At 34.2% G+C, this 21,044-nt stretch overlaps 2 protein-coding genes across 2 annotated transcripts; both read right to left on the bottom strand.

Annotated features, from left to right (window-relative positions):
• Positions 1–6,371: 6,371 nt before the first annotated feature.
• On the bottom strand, positions 6,372–7,873 carry LOC149374630 (uncharacterized). Its single transcript, XM_089592455.1, has 4 exons — positions 7,796–7,873; positions 7,502–7,691; positions 7,277–7,451; positions 6,372–7,218 (listed from the first exon to the last, which is right to left on the bottom strand). Exons 1-4 carry the CDS (start codon positions 7,871–7,873, stop codon positions 6,372–6,374), a joined length of 1,290 nt encoding a protein of 429 aa, XP_089448581.1.
• A 202-nt stretch (positions 7,874–8,075) lies between these two features.
• On the bottom strand, positions 8,076–8,471 carry LOC149374629 (uncharacterized). Its single transcript, XM_089592454.1, has one exon. The coding sequence runs from the start codon at positions 8,469–8,471 to the stop codon at positions 8,076–8,078; it is 396 nt and encodes a 131-aa protein (XP_089448580.1).
• Between the last annotated feature and the right edge of the window lie 12,573 nt (positions 8,472–21,044).

The raw sequence follows: 21,044 nt of genomic DNA, 5'->3' as shown, positions 1-21,044 counted from the left end.
CTGTTTCTTCTGAAATTGTGAATAAAATTGTAACAGATTATGCAAATGACTATCTGAGTAGATCTTATTACCCCTAAATACACCTTAGTCAATACGACAATAATAAACTTACCATGATGAATTTAACAAAAATAAATTTAAAAAAAACCAATAATTTTACCGTCAATCCCAATTAACTTAAATTGACTTATAAAATAAATATTGAAGACAACATATGTTTCTAAGAAACGTATACCTAAAAGACTAAGAGAGAGCTTCTTACAATTTTGTTTAACTTATCAATTTTTCTCAGCAGGATTTTAAACATCTATGCCACCCATCTTCTTAACAAAAAAGCCTATGGCCTAGTCATTAAATAATAATTTTATGTCAATCTATTATAAATATATTTGCTCTCTCATTGTTTCCTTTTAATAATGTTAAAAAACTGTTAATTAAAATAAGAACCTATTTCTGCAAGCTTTCTGCTAAACAATATGAAATATAAAGCATTGTCATAATATGTTTGTTTACAATTGCTGGCAGAACTTTTACGAAAAAATTGACGTCGTATTTATTATTATATTTTTTAATGTGTGCAATCTTTAGGAACAAAAATAAAACAACAAATTATAGCTTCAACAATTACATATACATTTTTCATGATATTTTATTTAGTTCCAACATTCTATTACTGAAACTTACGGTCAGCAACATAAAGTCTTGTATTTCTAGTGTACACTTTATAAGTCATAAGTATCTAAATTTTCCAATTAGTGCTTATAATGTGCTCTCCACTTGCAAATTTTTTTTGTTGCAGATTTACACTGCAATCATTGGAATAAGGACAAAATGCAGAAGTGTGTTTTAATTATTAATCGCAGAAAGTGGCATCTTATGTAAAGTTTTTATTTTCGGAGACAAAAAAGTAGCTTTCTTGATAAGATAGATAAGATAATAATAACAAAAAAAAAATGACAATTAGGACAAAAAAACAACCAGTAATAATAACGTTGACGCCAAGTGAAAAGTAAAAAATGATAATAACAATAATATTAGTAACGATAATTATTATTATTATTATAATATAAATAGTGATAAAAATTATAATGCTAACAGTAATCATAATAATAATGATGATAATAATAATAATAATAATAATAATGATAATAATCATAAGAATGATAGTAGTAATAATTTTAGAAGTGATACTAACAACAATTAGTATAAACATAAGAATAAGAACACTGATAACAATGATAGTAATATGAGTTATGATAGTAATAATAAGAATAGAAGTAATAATAACAACAACAACAACAACAAAAACAACAATAATAACAATACAAATAATAATAATAATAATAATAATAATGATAACAATAATCATGATGATTATTCCTAGGGTAAGGTAGTCAGCCTATGGGGCGTGTTTCTCCAGGTAACAAATGTAGGAGTTATTCTAGAGGTGTATGTTTCTGGATAGCTGTGGTAATTAAAACTAGTACCAGTGGATAGTTAAAACAAAATAAAATAGTTCTCGTGGAACAAAGTGCCAAGAAGAACATCTTGTAAGAAATCTTGTGTAGGTTCACGAATAAAACCTACAACGGGTGACGCTATTGAGAACTTAGTACCGCAGACGACAACCTCAGACAAAAAATATCTTGTATTTACAGAGTTTAAAAAAATAGGTAAAGATGTAGTGAAAGCAGCAGAAATAAAGTTCATAAGAACAGCAATGCCCGTAAAAAAAGGTGTGCAAGTTAAGCCTTTTGTACAAGTTTGAGGATAGCTGCGAAGGAACCAGAAAGAAAATGAAAAATTTTCTACAACAAGCCGATCATAATCTGATGGAAAAAATATTTTTATTAGATAAAAGAGAAGAAATCACACACTTTATTATATCAATATTTATAAAAAGCATACGGACAGACAAGTGGAACAGGAGTTGAAGAACCCCTTCGAAAAAAGTCTAAAAATTAAATTAGTTGGGAGTGTTGCAAGCAACTCTTGGAAAATATTAAGATGTAAAAAGATACTCAATGCAGTACTGATATTTTGTAAATCGTTAATAATTATATTAACTTTAAGTAGATGTTTAAGACACAATAATCTTTCACTATTGCTTTGCGATGTACTTCTAACCGCTGCTGTGGCTGTTATTTCACTCAAGGAGTTATTACCATTTTTTTTATCCATGCTGAACACAATATTAACTATGTAGCAAATGTAACAAGCAAGTACACAAATTTTAAGGTTATACCTATATGCCTTGGAAGCATCAGTGATAGCACCACCAGCCACAAGGGTGAACACAGGTTGCAGTACTAAACGTAAACAAGTATAAGGTAGACATAGTAAGATCACGATCTTTTATTAAATTTAATAATGAACTATAATTATTTAGAATAAATATCTAACCGTATAAAGAAAGTGAAGCACATACTGATGTGTGGTATCGTGAAGCAAAGTCTAAATACAACTAAATTCTTTGCTCTGTACTTGCACTCCTCAGCCTTAATCAGAGTATGCCACATAAATTTAGAGTAGTAATTGTAAGGAATAAAAAGTCGTATGATATAAAGTGTCACTGCTCTTGTCTTAATGGTACTCTTGAAAAGTGGAAGCATCAGCTATTTTCTTAGGAATAAGTATTTTAATGTAATTAACTTTATCGTTTCTGTAACTTGGATTTAAAGCCCCATAAATTGATATAAAAAAAGCATCTCGCACTCATGTCCAACTGCAATAGAGATTTTAAAAATGTAAAGTTCATAAAATGCATAAGTAAATGCCCATTTCCTAATTTTGCTACCTTCAAAAGAAAGTTAAGGATGTGGCATACGAAAATCTTGACTAAAAACTAGATTATCTAACTGTATTAATTAATCGTACATGTCTTAAATACAAACATTATAACAAAAATAATAACCAGCCAGTTATTTTTTATTTAAAGCACTAGTTTTTACATTTTTTTAACTAAACTTTTTTATTGTCTCTACTGCTCTTTGACATCAGTAAAAAATGTCTATTCAACATCAATTGACGAGGTTGTAACTACATATAACAAAATAAGTGAGCTTACAGCATTTAAATATTTGTACCAAAAATAATTGCAAATCTTGTATTATTTAAACCTTGTTATGAACAATAACACCACAATGCAATACTTGTACTTTCCAAGAGTACCTGAAACGCAAGAGCCGTGACACTTTGTATAACACGACCTTTTGTTTCTTACAATGACAACTCTCGCTTTGTGTGGCATACTATGGTTAAGGCTGAGGACTGAAAATACAGAGCAAGAAATTCAGTTGTATTTAAGCTCTGATTTACGATACCACACTCAAGTATGTGCTATACTTTGTATACACATTCACCTTCTTTATACGATCGGATATTTTTACCGATTGATTCTATTACACAATTAAATTTTAATAAAGAATATTATCTTACTATGTTTACCTCATACTTCTTTACGTTTTGTACTGGCACCTATGTTAACTTTTCCGGCCGATGGTGGCGCTAGTGCTGATGCTATCAAGGCGAACATGAAGCACTATCTATTGTTATACTTTTACCAATATGTCGAGTCTTAACACTGTTGACTGTCGACTGCTGTACTGCACTACACGCACGCACATACACACACGTACACACAATCTTGCTTTTTCTCTATTATCCTGCAGTCAGCTGCTTCTGCTCTGCACTGATATGCATATACACGCCGTGCTACCCACTCTCCATAGTCTTTACCTAACTAACAGGCGTCGTGTGCAGCATGCAAGTGTGTGTGCGTGCGTGCGTGCGTGCGAGCGTGCACATGTATATTTAGCTGCTTGTAGATGAGTATGATATACTACATCTATATATTCTGACTGGCAGCAGCGTAAACTCAGTACTTCTCAGTAGAGAGAGATAGAACAGTATTAGTATATTTATATAGGCGTGACAGTAAAAGTGTTACGCTTTAAGAGTTTTCACTGCTTAAGGGGAGAGTCCAAACCTTGTATGAAATGTTTTTTCTTTACAAAAGACCCGGAAAAATCAAGATCTTATCTCCAAAATAGGAATCAATGGCAGTGACAGCCACCGACAAAGCAATGCTGGTGAGAAGGAAGAAAAAATTTTCGTTAAGGTCGTGAAAGGGCAGAGCTTTGCCAAAGCTTTAAAAAAGATAAAAACTTGTTTTAAAACAAAAAAGCCCCAGTGAGCTGTCTAGCTAAGATTGTTAATGGGCAAAGATCCGTTAGAGCAGATGAGAAAAGGATAATGCTTGAAATCCGGAATCTAGATTCAATTACCCAGAAATCTGACGTCACACTTGCATTGAGTACAATTTCAAGTTGCTCCTTACATATTAGAACAGTAGCGCTGCTAGAAGCAAATTAGAAAGGGCAGAGGGTAGCTTTGGTGAGCACTGGAGAGACTAAAGCAAGATCTAAAGAAAAAACAAGGAGGTTGTTAATATGCTTCCCAAGATGCCGAGTGAAAAGATGAGTTGAAGTCCTCAGATACTATCAAAGACTAGCGTATGGGCACATAACCAAAAACTGCAACAAAAAAGGACAAATCGAAGTAAGGCTTCTAATGTGGCAGTTGCAATCACTGCTAGACAGATTGCAAGAAGAAGGCCTTATGACTTGCTTGCAAAACAGAAGTTGCCAAACACCAAGCATATTGTACAAGCTGCCTAGCATTCAGAGAGGCCCTAAAAAAGCTTGCAGACCTTAGCTGCACTTACTCACTCGAGTTATCAGCAAGGGAAAGCAACCGATATCAATGTTCTTGCAAAACAGCAGTATTTTTAGCTAGGTGTCCAGGGAGATAGCTCTTGCTAATTCAGAAGGTACTCAGTTAATATGGCATAGAGCATCGAAACTTTAAATAAACATTGATAGACTCACTGCTATTTTAGTACGAAAACTGAGCTCGTATTTTACTCTATCATACATCAACGCATTCTAGAAAACTTTGGCTAAAAAAAACAAAAACAGTAACAATAATAATTATAATAAAAATAATCACGAAAAAAAAAAAAAAATAAAGATAATTGAAATAATGATAAGAAATATAATAATCATTATTATAATAATTATAATTAAGGTAATAATCCCCGTATTAGTAATAACAATAACATTATGAATAACTATGCTAATAATGGCAATAACAACGGCAATGTCGATGATTATTATGATAACAATGGGAAATATAACTGTTATAACGGTAATAATCGTGATATACGTTGTAAATATAACAATTATAATAGTTATCAGAATGTCAATTGTTATAACAGTAATAATAATGGTGTTAGTGGCATCTCGACCAATTTTTTATTGACAAAAAGGTCATTAAGACTTTGCACTAAACTAATAAATTAAATAATCAAATGAAATCAGCAGTAAAAACGAATTGTTTTACTGTTAACAAATATTTATTAAATCGATGGCTATTCACAATATTTACAGAGCAATTTAAATATAATTTAGATTTAAAAAACAATAAATAAACGTGAAAAGTAAAAACGAATAAGTTCTGTCTTATGTAAAGCGAGCGAGAACGAACAAAAATAAGAGTTGACACAAAATACCTGTGACCATATAGAAGCCAACCAAGACGATTAGAATTTTCCAAAGGACTTTATTAGAAAAACGACATCGAAAAACGAGCAATTAGTTAACTTATACAACGATCTCAATTTACTCAAGCGATATTAACAGGTCGAAGTCTCAAAGGCAAGAGAACCAGCAACGCTTTGTAAGTGCCATCGAAGCCACGATCTTGCCACGGCGAAGGGGGGAGAATTTCATTCCAATGACAATACTTATAACAAAACTATATGTACTTATTCTCTCAATTGTACAATAGCAGCCTACATGTCACGCAATTAAAATTTTAACAAGGCAAACACGAATCTAAAGATACTGCCCACCTTGCTGTCTCTCAGTCAGCAAATTACAATGCTTTATTACAAAAATTTTAACTTAAACTCGCTTTACATTAAGAGCCTTTACATCAGAATTTCTATTTAAATTCACATTGAATTAGATTGAAATCCCCATTTTTTTTTTTTTTTTTTTGAAACAATCCAAATTGATTAATGAAATTTGTAAGCAAAATTTATAAAAAAAAAAAAATAAATTCATCAAACACCAAAACCAAACAGGTAGTTGCTCTGAGCCACAATTACAATCGAAACGAGCAATATAAAAACAATGTATTTTCATTTTTGACTTAACTAAAATTTTTAATAAAAATCTTATCATATAATTCAATCCTAAATAGGTCCATATACAACATAACAATAAATCTAATACTCGCAGTATATGAGTCACTACAGTTCTTGATTTTACAGTCCATAATGCCTTATCCATCAATTCACTTCACCATCACTCTCCTTGTCCTGATCTAATTTTACTTAAACATTCTTCAGCCTGCGACTCGGTAGGTAATCGAATAAGCTCGACCACGGGGCGCACAAAAACCGATTTTGATGTCTTTAAGGTAACCACTTGTACCAAACCATCTTTTTCTGGAAGAACCTGCAGTACTTGTGCCAACGGCCACTGAGATGGTGGAGCAAGCTCGTCCTTAACCAACACGACGTCCCCCTGTTCGATGTTTGGAGCCTGTTTAAGCCACTTATTGCGCTGTTGAAGCTGATTCAACACCTCTTTTCGCCAACAAGACCAAAATGAGTTTTGGATATTAACAATCTGCTTCCAGCAATGATTCAAACTAGTGGAACAATGTGACTCATCGTACGGCTCAGGATACGACAGCAAGGCAGATCCGACCAAAAAATGTCCAGGAGTCAACGTCAGATGATGCAAAGCATCTTCACTAAGAGTACAGAAAGGACGTGAATTCAAACACGCCTCTATACGAGCCGCAAGCGTTGATAGCTCCTCGAAGGTCAAAGTGGCACTTCCCATTGCACGTCGAAGATAAAATTTGAAGCTGCGCACTGCAGCTTCCCACAAGCCCCCTAAATACGGGGCGCGGGGAGGGATGAATTTCCATGACGTGCCTTTCAGTGCCAGATGACTTGCGACTTCTCCGATGAACTTTGAAGGAACTGAAAACATTCTATTGAGCTCCACCGCCACCCCTCGAAAATTCGTAGCGTTGTCGGAGTAGATCACAGAACAGCATCCTCTACGAGCCACGAACCTTGAATAGGCTGCCAAAAATGCCTTCGTTGATAGATCCGACACAATCTCGATGTGGACCGCTCTAGTCACAAGACAAACAAAAATTGCTATATAGCCCTTTGTAGCTTTTGCTCCTCGACCTCTCAAAAATAACACCAGTACAGGGCCTGCGTAATCTGCGCCTGCAGATGCAAAAGGACGCTGCGGCTCCAGTCGTGTTGCTGGCAAAGGGGCCATCTGCTGCTGAGAGCGTTGCTGAGAAAACCGCAGACACCTCACACAGCGATGAAAAACGCCGGATTCCACCCGTCAACCCTGAATTATCCACAGTGAACGGCCAATATGAGACAACATCAGTTGAGTGCCTCCATCAAGTGTAAGAGCGTGGACCTCTTCGATGAGTCGTCTCACTAATAAACTTCTGCCTGGCAAGATCACTGGATGCTTCTCTTGAAATGATAGTGACGATTCCTGGAGCCTGCCCCTGACTCTAATGAGGCCCTGATCACATACAAAGGGTGTCAGACATGCCAAGGGTAACGATCTCGGAAGCACCTGATTCCGCAACAAAATTTTTTTCTCATAAGCAAACTAGTACGATTGAATTGCGCGATAACAAGCAAGACGAGCCCAAGTATACACCCCAGCTATTAGCTTACCAAGGCCTCTTTTCCCCCCGGCATGTAACCAACGTTCACAATACCCCAAAATTCTAAGTATTCATGAGAAACTTGCATATTCCTCAAGCTTGGTTACCACATTCAACCCCTCATTGGAGTGCGCCACACATACAGCAACTTCAGCCTCTCTCTGCTCCACCAATAACGATTTTGCACGATCACTGACGTTGAGCATTGGCCATTCTGAACTTGATAGAACTAACCAAGCAGGTCCCCTCCACCAGAGATCATGCGTTGAGAGCTGAGCCAGCATGACTCCTCAAGTAGCGCAGTCTGCAGGATTCTGAGCAGAACGGACGTGATGCCATTGTGCCTGGGGAAGCGATGATACTATCTCGCTATCATGGTTGGCAACAAATGTCTGCCAGCGAGACGGATCCCTTGAATCTGTCCATAAGTGAACTTCATCCGGCGGCCTTCTCAACCGGGCCAGGGTACCTCTAATTAAGCGAGCCAGCAGATGAGCACCACATAATTCAAGCCTTGGAAGTGATTGCACCTTGACTGGTGCAATCTTTGTCTTTGCTATTAATAAAGTAGACGAGCATTCGGGTAGTACAGCATAGATTGCTGCCGCATATGCACGCTTGGAAGCTTCCACAAAGCCATGCAAAGTCCATCCATCTGTTTCGGCCCCTCCAATCCACCTCTGCATTTTGATCTTAGTAAGATCTCCAAGCAACTATCGAAAACCAGACCATTTTTTACTCAGCTCTCCAGGCACGTGCTCGTCCCAATTGACCCCTAAAAGCCAAACATTCTGTAACACAATTTTCGCTGCAATCAATACAGGGGCCAGCCAACCCATAGGATCAAATAATCGTGAAATATCTGAAAGAATTTCTCTTTTGGTCAGCTCTGATCCAGCTGATTCCCATTCAATTCTTAAACCAAAGACGTCATCCCTTGGCTGCCACAAAAGTCCCAGCGCAGATACACTCTCCTCGACTTTGAACGCAATTTCAGTGTCAGCCAGTGAGTCCAAGCCTCCCAACAGCGCAGCATCGTTTGCCGCCCACTTACTCAACAACATGCCAGCCAATTTCAAAACCACGATGAGTTGATCCTTGCAGCGTAGAGCAGACCCCATGTTGTCAGCTCCACCGAATGCATCGTCGACACACATCTGATGACACAGGATCATTGCCGCTTCCGGATATGCACCACCCTCGTCATGAGCCAGCTGCTAGAGAACTCTGAGAGCCAAATACGGTGCCGAAGTGGTGCCATACGTCACGGTTGTTGCCCTGTAGTCTTACATAGGTTGAGAGCGATCTGGCCTCCAAACAATTCGCTGCTAATCGATATCATCATGATGCACTAAAATTTGACAATACATTTTTGTTATATCAGTAACAAAAACACATTTAAAAAATCTCCAGTTACTGATGACGACTGTTATATCCAATTGGAGCTTGGGCCCTGGCAAGAGAAAGTCATTTAAAGACTGACCCGAAGATGCCCGCTGTGAGGCGTTAAAAACTGCATGAATTTTATCCGGGTTCCCTTAGCAAAAAACGGCATGGTGTGGCATGTAGTACGACGATTTATTACTATCATGCTTTGGAACTGGCTCCATATGCCCTAAACTAATGTATTCGCCAATGAATTTGCGATATGCTTTCGCGAGACAAGAATTTTTGTCACGTCTGACCTCGGATCAAGCCAAGCACGCAATTGCAATATCACGAGAGTTCAACGAAATTGGTTTTTTCGAAAAAGGCAATCGAACAATATATCGACCCTCTATGTTTCGAGTGTGAGTAGACACAAAAAATTCCTCACAGTAAAGATTTTCAGGAGACAACGGTTTAGGCGCGTCAATCTCTTCGATCTCCTTAAACTTGGATAACAAACTCGACAGGCTGTGCTCTACTGAAACGTTTAGCACGCGCACAGTTTCTTTGCTAACAGAGAGCAGCCCCGATGATTCACTGGTCAAAATCCAACCGAATATAGTGTTTTGTGCTAGTGGTGTACCTCGAGGTCCCTTTATCAATCCATTCAACATTATTGACGCATATATGTCTGCCCCAATTATACAATCTATCCTTTGTTGTTTATAAAAATACGGATCCACCAACACGAGCCCTTTTACATGTGGCCACTCAGCTCGCACAGTACATCTACCAGGACTGTGTCGAGTTAGCGACCTCATAACTAGCATGCGAACATCGAAAAAGGCTCTAGTTGTGACTGGACGAATCACTACCATCGATTCACCTATTGGTTTTGTTTTATTTTTCCCAAAACAGCAGTGTATTATGCTTCACTCCACAAGACAAGCATCTTTTCTCAGAAGGACAGTTTTAAATAAAATGTGAGTCATAAAGAACATTCAAACATAATCTTGACCTATTGCAGACATTAAATCTTACCGGCTGAGACAGTCTCTCAAATTGAGGACACTTATGCAATAAGTGGCTCTCTTTACAAAGAACACACGATACTACCAATCGTTTTTTTGTTTTCGATTCGCTTTGACACTTTCCGACCTTTTCAGTAGATCTATCCGCCAATATTTGTTTATTTTGTCCTTTTGAAGGTTGAACACTTTTTTTGCCCCTGCGAGCCAGAGCACAGTCAATCGATACGTGAGCCTGTTCTAAAGACTGAGTGCGCCTCTCAATTAAAGCAATGAGTTCCACGTAGGTAGGGCTCGCAGCCCTGCTCTCACGCGATAACTCCTAACCTTCTTGACTCAATGGATCCAACTTCCGAATTACGCAATCTAAAATCCAATTATCGTAATGAATAACTGGACATTCGAGATCTTTTAATGCACGAACTGATTCTTCAGTTTCATCCAAAATTTGAATCAAATCAGGCAAATTTCCGGGTTTAACAACAGGTAAATTTATTAAACTTTAAAGATAATTAATTTACGTATTTGAATATTGTCGAATCTACGTACTAATTTTTCTCATGCGATGTCAAAATTTAAATCCGTTATATCAATGCCTTTAAATCTTTGCTGCGCTGAGCCCTGTACTATTGATAACAAGTGTTGCAATTTGACAGCCTTGGGCGTTTCGCGTTTTATTACGAGCGAGATTAACAGCTGCTTAAACGATTCCATCTCCACGTGTTTACCAGAAAACGTTGGTAGCGACAGAGGAGGAAAACTTACTTTTTGGGTATTACTCAATCTATGATTAACACGAGGTAAACTTTCTAAATCAATTCTGTGTTTATTGAACTCACCCAACGCATCAGTATATGCTTCAAACACTTGTTCAGCTACTTGATTTTCATAACACTCATGAGAAAGCAAGATTTTTTCATCTGCTTTTATAATTGCGTGTTTCTTTTTTAAATCGGCAAGATCCATATCTAACTGTGTGACGCGTGCACAAGTTTGCCCCAACGTCATATTGGCTCTCCCTTTCTTTTTGAAATTTGCGAAGGCATTTTTTATCTTTTTTTCAAGCGTGACCTAATCAGTGTACCTTTTTTCCGACATTCTCTTCGAAATTATTTCAACAGTCACAGAAAAATCAAGGCAAACCAGACAAATACCAATATCACCTTGCAAAGTTCCACGATTCAACGAGAAAGATAAGCTGATACCTTTAGACTGTGTATACCTGGTTTTTAGTCACCGTCGTAAGCCTCCTTCTCACCTCCCGCTCAGCTTTTTAGCTGTTGATGAACGCAAGCTGTGCGTTACAGTGAAAAAACGAAGAAAAGGCTATCAACACATGACTCCACACCCCTCTCCGCTCGGCAGGAAAGCGGCAGAAGAAAAGTCCAAAACCGTCGTCCGAGCGTCGAGAGTGGGAGCCGCTTTGTCAAGGCTGCGTGACAGTGGCTCGCGATGTAAACACCAACTTCTCGATGGTTTCAGCTACCTCTCCCTTCCTCGAGCAACACTTGATACTAAAAGCAAATTGTACGAAAATGAGGCAGAAACGTGAATTTAAGAGAAATAACATGTAACAACAATACATAAGGTGCAATGTGTGCAACCAAACCACGCTCTGCTACCAAAATTTTAGTGGCATCTTGACCAATTTTTTGTTGACAAAAAATTCATTGAGACGTTGCACTAAACTAATAAATTTAATAATCAAACGAAATCAGCAGTGGAAGCAAATTGTTTTAGTGTTAATGAATATTTATTGAATCAACGGCTATTTACAATATTTACTGAGCAATTTAAATATAATTTAGATTCAATGAACAATAGATACTCGTAAAAACTAAAAACGAATAAGTACTGTCTTATGTACAGCGAGCGAGAACGAACAAAAATAAGAGTCAACATAAAACACCTATGATCATATAGAAGCCAACCAAGACGATTATAATTTTCCAAAGGACTTTATTAGAAAAACGACATCAAAAAACGAGCAATTAGTTAACTTATACAACGATCTCAATTCACTCAAGCAATGTTAACAGGTCAAAGTCTCAAAGGCGAGAGAGCCAGAAACGCTTCTTAAGTGCCATCGAAGCCGCGATCTAGCCACCGCTAAGGGGGGAGAATTTCGTTCCAATGACAATACTAATAACAAAACCATATTTACTGATTTCCTCAATCGTACAATAGCGTAATAATTCTTATCATAGTGATAATGATAATAACAATAACGATGAAAACAATAAAGCTGACAATAACAATAGTAACGGGGACAGTGACAATTATGCTTATAAATCTTACAATAGTAATAAAAACAATAATTATAAGAAAACAATGTTGTTGATAACGATTAAGATAAGAATTACATTTCTGACAGTTCTTGTTACATTAAAATGAAGATCGATAGTTATGATACAGATGGAAACGATCATGGCAATAGTAACAATAAGAATGTCTATACTAATGATGATACTTACCATAATAATAACAAAGGCAACGATAACCATGACGACTGCAATCAGTACTATATTAATTACGCTAACAACGAGAAAAATTATGACAATAGTGTTAATCATAATAATAATAATAACAATAATAATGATGTTTATAATAATGATAATAATGATTATTATAATGAAAATTTAAATGGTCTTTAACACGACAAAGATAGAAATAATAACGATTTTCATAAGAATAATACAGATAACCATATCGACAATGATCATAATGATGACAACGACAACAATAAGGACACTGACAATGATAGCAAGACTATGATACTAATTATGATGATAGTAACAGCGAAACTGGCAATAATAAAAAACTACTAACATTAATATGAAAGACGAAAATCATAGCGTCAATAACAACGATAACAATTACATTATAGCAACAGTGCCATGAATAAAAACGAAAATCACTAAAATTGTGATAACTAAAATAATAAAATTAACACAAATAACACTAAAACATTGATGGTAAGAACGATGGCTGTGAAAAAATGAAAAAAGCAATAACGTTATTGATGATATAAATAACGATGACAGAAAAAGTAATGATAACGATCATTATGTCGTTACTAACAATAATAATGACGATAGCTACTTAAACGATGTTTTACAAATCAGTTAAATGCAAGACAGTCTTCATTTAAATAATTATAATGGTATTAAGAATATAGTCACGGATGGTGATCTTATCACTACTATTAATAACATAAGGATAAAAATGTAAGTAATAATAACAATAAGGAAAAAGAGTATTTGATCGGAAATTACAATAGTCATACTAAATCTAATGATCTAATGATATTAACAATAATAATGTCTACTGAAGCAATACAAAAAAAAATGATAAAAACAATAACGATTACAATAATAAAAATAGAAACAATAATCTCCATTAAAATAAAAGTTATAAGAACATGATAATAATAATAATAGTAATCATAATAACAACAATATTAACAATAATAACAATAATAACAGTAATAATAACAATAATAGTAATAATTATAATAATGAAAATAAAGATTATTTTAAGTATAAATATAATAGTAAACGTTATATTTAAAACCAAAGTAAGAATTGTGACAATGACGATAGCAAAAAATACAAAAAAAATTATGTTTAGACCAGTAAAGATGATGAAAACAAAAATTATAATATTAAGGATAAAAAAGGTCATTGTTTTAATAATCAAAATAAAGATAACAACGTAAAGGGTAGTACATATGTCGACAACGATTACAAGTAAATTAATTAATGTAACAATAACGAGACTAGCGACGAATATGAATGTTATAACGTTGTGATGACAGAAAAAAAAAACGATAACTACGACAGTATTAGTGACGATTAAAACAATTTAAAAAAAAGTTATTCATGATGATAACGATAATAGTGACAACGATAGCAATTAAAATGCAATAACGCTGAAAATAACTTTAATATCGATGTCAATAACGGCAATGACAAGGACAATCACAATGACAAAAATGATGTTAGTGTCATAAAAAAGTTGATCGAAAATTATTACGGCAACAACGAAGATATTGACAGTAATGACTAAAAACATGCAAATGTAAGAATTGCTTGTTATAAAGATGTCAAAAATAACAGTGGTGTTGTTCAAGCTGATTATTATCATGACTTACATGTTAATTATGATAATAAATTGCTTTTACCTCTAATGCTTATGATTAAAACTATGAAAATAATAACAACGAAACCAATTTAAATAAAAACGGTAATAATGTTACATGCTTACGATAATGATAACGTTAACGAGAATAATATTAAAAATAAAACAAAAAGCAAAGATCATCATGTTAAGGACACTGAAAAAAATTGTAACGATAGATATAACATTGACAGCGATAGTAATAATAATAAAAAAACGGTAATAAAGATAGTCATAATAATAATGTGAATAATACTGATAATAATTATGTCAATGACAATAATCATGATGATAGATATAATTTAAATATAAATGATACAAGTAATAATTAAAATTGTGATAATAATGACGTCTATTATCATTATGACAATGATGATGATAATTTTAAAATAATACTATAATGACAATAAAAATAGTAATAATTTAAACAGTTGTGATGATGGTGAAAAAAGTTTAAAAAATAATAATAAAGGTTATGATAATGATAGTTTAAGCAGTGTAAATTATAATAATTAATACAACTCTATTAACAGATAAAGTAAGCTAAATAACAGCAACAAACACACCTGCAATCACGTTAATAATAACGATAAGAATAATAATAGTAGAAAATAATAGTAGAAAATGATAGTAAAAAAAAAAGAAATAACGACAACAACAATATTGACGTCGTTGATAACAAAAAAAATGACGATAGTTACAAAATTTATATTTATTATGTTAATAATGCATTTGACAGTATTAACAGAAACGATAATTATGGTAATAAAAACATGTCAATGATTATTACTCTTGTACGAATATTAATAGTGATGAAAATACAAATAGTAATAATTAAAATTGTATTTATGGAAATAATGAAAGTGACAAAAAAGCTTGAATAATTGTATAAATAATAATAATGATATCAATGTACATAATAACGTTAATTTAAACAACAGAAAACATAAAAATAATAGTCTTAATAATTTTATAAATAATGACAATCATAATTTAAAAAATAACAATAATAATTATTAGAATACAAACGACAATTTTAATAATAATTACTACAAAAAAAACAACAAAATTAAAATCACTTTTATAAGAATGACAATTATAGCAATAATAATCAGAATAAGTACGGTTAACATTATGACGAAGATAAGAGTTGTGATGATAAGAAAATCAAATTCGAAAGACGAAAACAGATTTGTCAATAAAAAGAATGAGGTTAATAACAAAAGAAGATAATAATGATAGTAATACTAATGGCAACAATAGTAATGAATACAAAAACAAAAAAAAAACATCAAAAATAAAAATGATGCCATTGTGATGTTGGTGAAAATTATGACTACTACAAAAATAGTGGTAACAATAACGATATTGAACGAAACCAAATCCTCATAATAATCAGAATAATGCTAATGACGATTACAGTGACAGTGTAACAACAACAAAACTGGTAATTATGGCAATATTATTGACGAAAAAGGTTAGAACAAAGACAATAACAAGGAAAACGATAAATTTCTTCTGAAGTATCACAGTCAATAAGACAATAATAACAAAAACGAAGACAGTAGAAACTAGAATGTCACCAATATGCGTAATGTTGATTATGAAGATATTATTAATGTATACAGAGATGGTCATGCTAATTATAATAAAACTCTTGATAATACTCATTATAGTAATAGAAATGCTACTGCTTATAATGCAAACGTTGAAGGGGCTCAAAATTAAAATAACGATAACAATTAAAATAATGACAGTGTTACGTCCAAATTTCTATGAGTGAAGGGCGAAACTCGTAGATTTGTTCTACGAACGAATAAATTTAATTTTTATTCGTCAGAAACCAGACATCAGCCCAAAAGCCTTGTTTGCTTTTAATTACAGTATTATTTTCTTTGAAATCGTTGACTCGGCGTTGTGGTGTAAGGTTTCACCAAGCGATATGTATGGAGTGGTGCACGCTCAGCTAGCGTTGGCTTACAGTGAGAGTTTATGTCCTATGTCGTATGGTAGTAGCGTATCTTATTGGCTTTTTCATCTCACTTCCCTGTAAGGGTCTTTGTCATACAGTGTGTATTTTATTGTTCGTTGATATTCAATTTATTGATTTAGGTAAAAATTATGTGTCAATCGATTAGAATTATTAGATCTAGAAATGTTTCGTATATTTTAGCAATTGTAATGTTTTTGGATTTAGAAAATTAATTCAATTAACAACCAAGTTATATCTTATCTGATTATTTAATAAACTTAGAAGAGCCAGCAATAGTTCATTTCACAAATAGTAAAAAAAATAAAGCTTCGAATTCGTATTGACAATGTCATACAATTTATAGTTTCCTTAACTTAACTTACTTCTACGATAGTTTGTTAGCCGCTGCTTGCTCACACGCAGTCGCAAGATCTTACACGGTTGACAGCAACGATGTTCTTAATCCAACACGAGAGCACTCGTGGCGATGACAATAACTAGGCTTCTTCTTTTAACGTCAGAACCTAAGTCAACAGCCTTTTCTTTTTTGTTTCTTCTTGATTTACTTTTTAGGTAAGTTTACAGTGGCTTAGTTTGCTTAGGCTTTTCTTACACAGCTTAGTCATCGAACTGAGTCTTACGTTTGCTTAAAATGCATGAGTTTAAGCACGTAGCTTAATCACTGAACTAAGTTTTACATCCGCTTAAAAGACAAAACAGAACTACTTTTTGAGCTTTATAGTTACTTTGGAGCACTCGATGAAAGAGAAAAGGCAAATATTGTAATGTGTAAGAAATTTTTATACTCTTGCGATTACGAAGGACACGTCAAGTTGGGGATCCAAATGACTCATCAGAGCTTAACCTTATTACCCTTGACTGACACAAGCACAGTCATCGTGCAATAATTTCACAATAATTGATGGTTTCAACTGCTGATGTCTCGGATCTTACATTAAGAACAAGTTGCTGTCAAAATTGTGTATGATGTTTATTGAGTACATCCACAGTAAAAAATTTTAAAATTGTTGATTAATCACATCATTTGGTGTACTGATGCGAATTGATTTTGTAAGATTAGCGTTTTATACGATCTTTTAAGGTTGCGTGCGTAGTTTAAGTTTTACGACGAACACTTGATTTAAAAGAAATAGGTTATATGTCACGCGATTGCAGAATTAGGTAAGCCACTTGATAGTTCGAGATCTCTGAGCTTTTGGTTTTTTATAATTCAAAAATAAATCTCCGTGTTTTGAAGTTATAAATATTAGGTATATGTGATGAAATATCACAACAGTAATAATAATTACCATAGTTACAACGAGAATATTGTTTACTGTGTTAATAATAATGATCGTAATGCAAAAAATAATTATCCTAAGAATGACAATGGTAAGAATGGCAACGATATAAATCCTATTAAGAGTGACTCTAATAACAATAATAAAAAATATTATAATTATTATGATACTGATTATAATAATTATCTTAAACGTGGTAATGGCGATGACAATGACAGTCACTATTATTATAATCATATTTTTAACGGTTATTATCAATGTAATACTAAAGTAAACGCAAATAATAACAACTTCAACAAGAAAAATTGTAATATTAATGATTATCATCATAATAATAACGATAATAATGTTAACAACAATAATAATCATAACAATTATGTTGAAATAATCATTACTACAATGATGATGAAAACGTTAGTGACAGTGATGATAACACGGACTGTGACACTGATAATAATCATGGATTACACCATAACTGTAAGATGTTTTTTTGGCACTTGTAACTAAATTATCACGTATGCGCAACAGCAAAAAGACGAGACGCCATGACGCTGCACTTTAGCGTTAAATAACGACAGTTTGCTCACTCTCGCGCGGTCAGTCTGTCTGTTTGTACACGCACTTTCTGTCTTCGTATAACCTTTTATTTGATCCTGCCATTTCTGTTTCTTTTGCTGCTGTACTTAAGATACTAAAGACTAAAGGTAGCACATACTAAAGATAGTGACAATAAACGTGTCTGAGCTTACCAGTAAAAGTGAGAGTGTTGTACATTTATTTGCCCAATTGCCTACTCATAAACCCATACTGCTAACTAATTATGGGCCCTAATTTGTAGTGTGGGTGCGTAATTGTTTGATTTATCTAGCGTTTTGCTTTCCACACCCTCTTCTTTCCGCTCCATGCTCGAGCTCATCGCATGTTCTCTGTGTTTTTTTTACGATTACGTTTTATCATAATGGCAGAAGCAACCGGGAGCTCTTTGTCTGGGTAGAGCAATAAGAAAGGACGCTATGTAGAAGAAAGTGAGGAGCAGTAAGTACTAGATATATATACTGGCTTAAAGACAAGGTATTTACGTGAAGCGTTGTTGTTTTTACTCATGATCGTTTATCGTTCCCCTTAAAACATTTGTGTATTGCCTTAAAATGGAACAAGGCAGTTCACTTGAGATTGCATGATTAAGCTTTCTTTCATGAGAAGGCTTTCTTTGTTGGGAGATTCGTGGAATTCAAGAGCCGGAACGCGTTTGTTTATGTGAGGGATGGTCCCGCATCGTAACAAAAGAGACGCGTTTTTCGCTAAACCAGTCAGCCATCATCAATCAGCCAAGGGAGATACCTCGAGGTAAGGAAGAAAGGTGCTTATTTCAGTTATGGCTTGCGTTCAGACAAACTGAGCGTGCACGTCTACTGATGCTACGGTTGGTGGAACACGTAAAAGAATAAATGCTGTTAACCGGACATCTTTTTCTCTCTCTCTCTCTATGCCTGTCGTATACAATGCTGACGCCATTTTCCTTTGGATTTACTCACGCTTGATCTCCGCATTACTCCTACAAAGAAACCAGTAGCCTTATGCGCACGCAAACATAAAAGTAGAGTACTTTTGCCTATTCATTCCCCGCTACTTTTAGGTCAAAGTGCTATGAATATGATAAATGATGCATACAAAAATATTGAAGACGATCTAAGAAAACTAGACAAGGTGGTCGTAACTCGTAAAAACAACCTGGCCCTTTTTTCCATAAATAATAAGACTGTTGCATACATGGGAGGAAATGAACATCACAATCAAAATATGTTAGACCTGTTTGATTTAATAAAAAAATGTGCTGGTCAAATTCGACTCGTTCCTAAACAATAGCACATCCAAAGGAGAGGCCCTCAAGATAAAAGAAAAAATTTGGTTGATACCTCATCAAAAGACAAGAATAAAGATTTGAGAGATAAAAAAATAAATTTAATTGATACCTCATTTAAAGACAAGAATAAAGATTCGAGAGATCAAAAAATAAATTTGATTGATACCTCATCTAAAAATAAGAAAAAAAATTTGAAAGATGAAAAAATTAATTGGACTGATACTGTATTGAAAGACAAAAATAAAGATTTGAGAGATAGAAAGATAAATTTCATCGATACCTCAATTCACAACAAGCCTAAAGATTTAAAAAGCGAAAATTTATATTCATTTTATAGCCAATTTAAAGACTTGAAAAACAGAAAAGATAACCTAAAGAGAAAGCTAGATAGTTTACATAAAGAAATGGCACATGCAAATCATAAACTCACGAAAAAACTTATAAAATAAACTGGTCAAAATACTTAGTCTAAAAACCTTGTGAACTCACGAAACAAAATTTTAGAAGCCTGAAAGGCAGATATTGAAAAAATCGAGAAATTTATGAAACAAGATAGGTACCAGCAGATCTCCTGGATGTCTATGAGGATTGAAGCTGTTGCCTTCCAACACAAAAAGGCCTTGGAAAGAGAAAGGGAGGAAGATATGAGGGCCCAGGAGGCAATCCGAACTAAGTTTTAGCAGCTTTTAGCTGCTCAACAAAAGAAAATGGAGGCTCTTGAGCGAGAACTAGCCAGGAGCTAAAGACAAAAGGTAAATTTATTTACCACATTTACTCCAAGACCTAAATTATGTAAGCAATTGATTAACTTAAACTCCAACTCCATTGATAGTTCGCTGATGTTTGAATGCTCTGTGCCTAATGATAGTCTAAAGATAGAAGTTGACAATAAAGATAGCCTAGGTTGCTTCAATTATTTCCTCACTAATGCAACTACACTAGAATTGTTCTTAAAACAATCACGGTCAGAACTGAAAAGTAAAAAATTGCTTCACACAATTAATTTAATATTGAAAGCCACTATAAACATTACTTAAGAAAAAATAAAAAAAAAAAGAACGGGCCCTAAACGTAGTACTAGGAAGGTTGTCCCTAGATTACCAAAACAAAGTATATCACATTACTGATCCATCAATAATGATACAAAAATTAAAGATATGAAAAAAAGTGACACTAAAATGAGTGCATATCAAATACAAAACAAAATTCATTCCGTTAGATTCTACCCCAAAAAGCAAAGTGCTACGAAATTTTGTGAATTTTGTGATAAACTGGTAAGAAACTTTAAACGAGATAGTAAAACCAACAGTTTTCCTGAAGATAAGAAAAGAGATAGTGTCTATTATAATTGTCGATAGAGTACCGGACGTGAAAAAAGCTGATTTTAACAGGCTGTTTGGAAGCGAGGATGGCTTATCTTTTAAGTACCTGAGACAATATATCCTGAAACAGGAGGCAGAAAAATCACTTCCACTACCAACAACGAGTGTCCGTGGAAGCCAAGGTGGAGAAATGCTGGACCGAGGTAAAACCAGCGATGGGCCAAG

Source organism: Copidosoma floridanum, unplaced genomic scaffold (genome assembly GCF_036245765.1).
Source record: "Copidosoma floridanum isolate Cflo_tuat_1 unplaced genomic scaffold, Cflo_Japanese_pri ptg000017l, whole genome shotgun sequence".
NCBI lineage: Eukaryota > Metazoa > Arthropoda > Insecta > Hymenoptera > Encyrtidae > Copidosoma > Copidosoma floridanum.
The sequence above is the reverse complement of the archived record's forward strand: the minus strand, read 5'-3'. Positions and strand labels throughout refer to the sequence as shown.

Excerpts from the sequence above, each read along its gene's own strand:
- LOC149374630 (XM_089592455.1), bottom strand. The coding sequence starts at position 7,873 with ATGCAAGTTTCTCATGAATACTTAGAATTTTGGGGTATTGTGAACGTT. Across the intron at positions 7,452-7,501 it reads CGCTCTTACACTTGATGGAG|GGTTGACGGGTGGAATCCGG; the intron begins GCACTCAACTGA and ends TGGATAATTCAG. Across the intron at positions 7,219-7,276 it reads ACTGGTGTTATTTTTGAGAG|AGCGGTCCACATCGAGATTG; the intron begins GTCGAGGAGCAA and ends TCTTGTGACTAG.
- LOC149374629 (XM_089592454.1), bottom strand. The coding sequence starts at position 8,471 with ATGCAGAGGTGGATTGGAGGGGCCGAAACAGATGGATGGACTTTGCAT.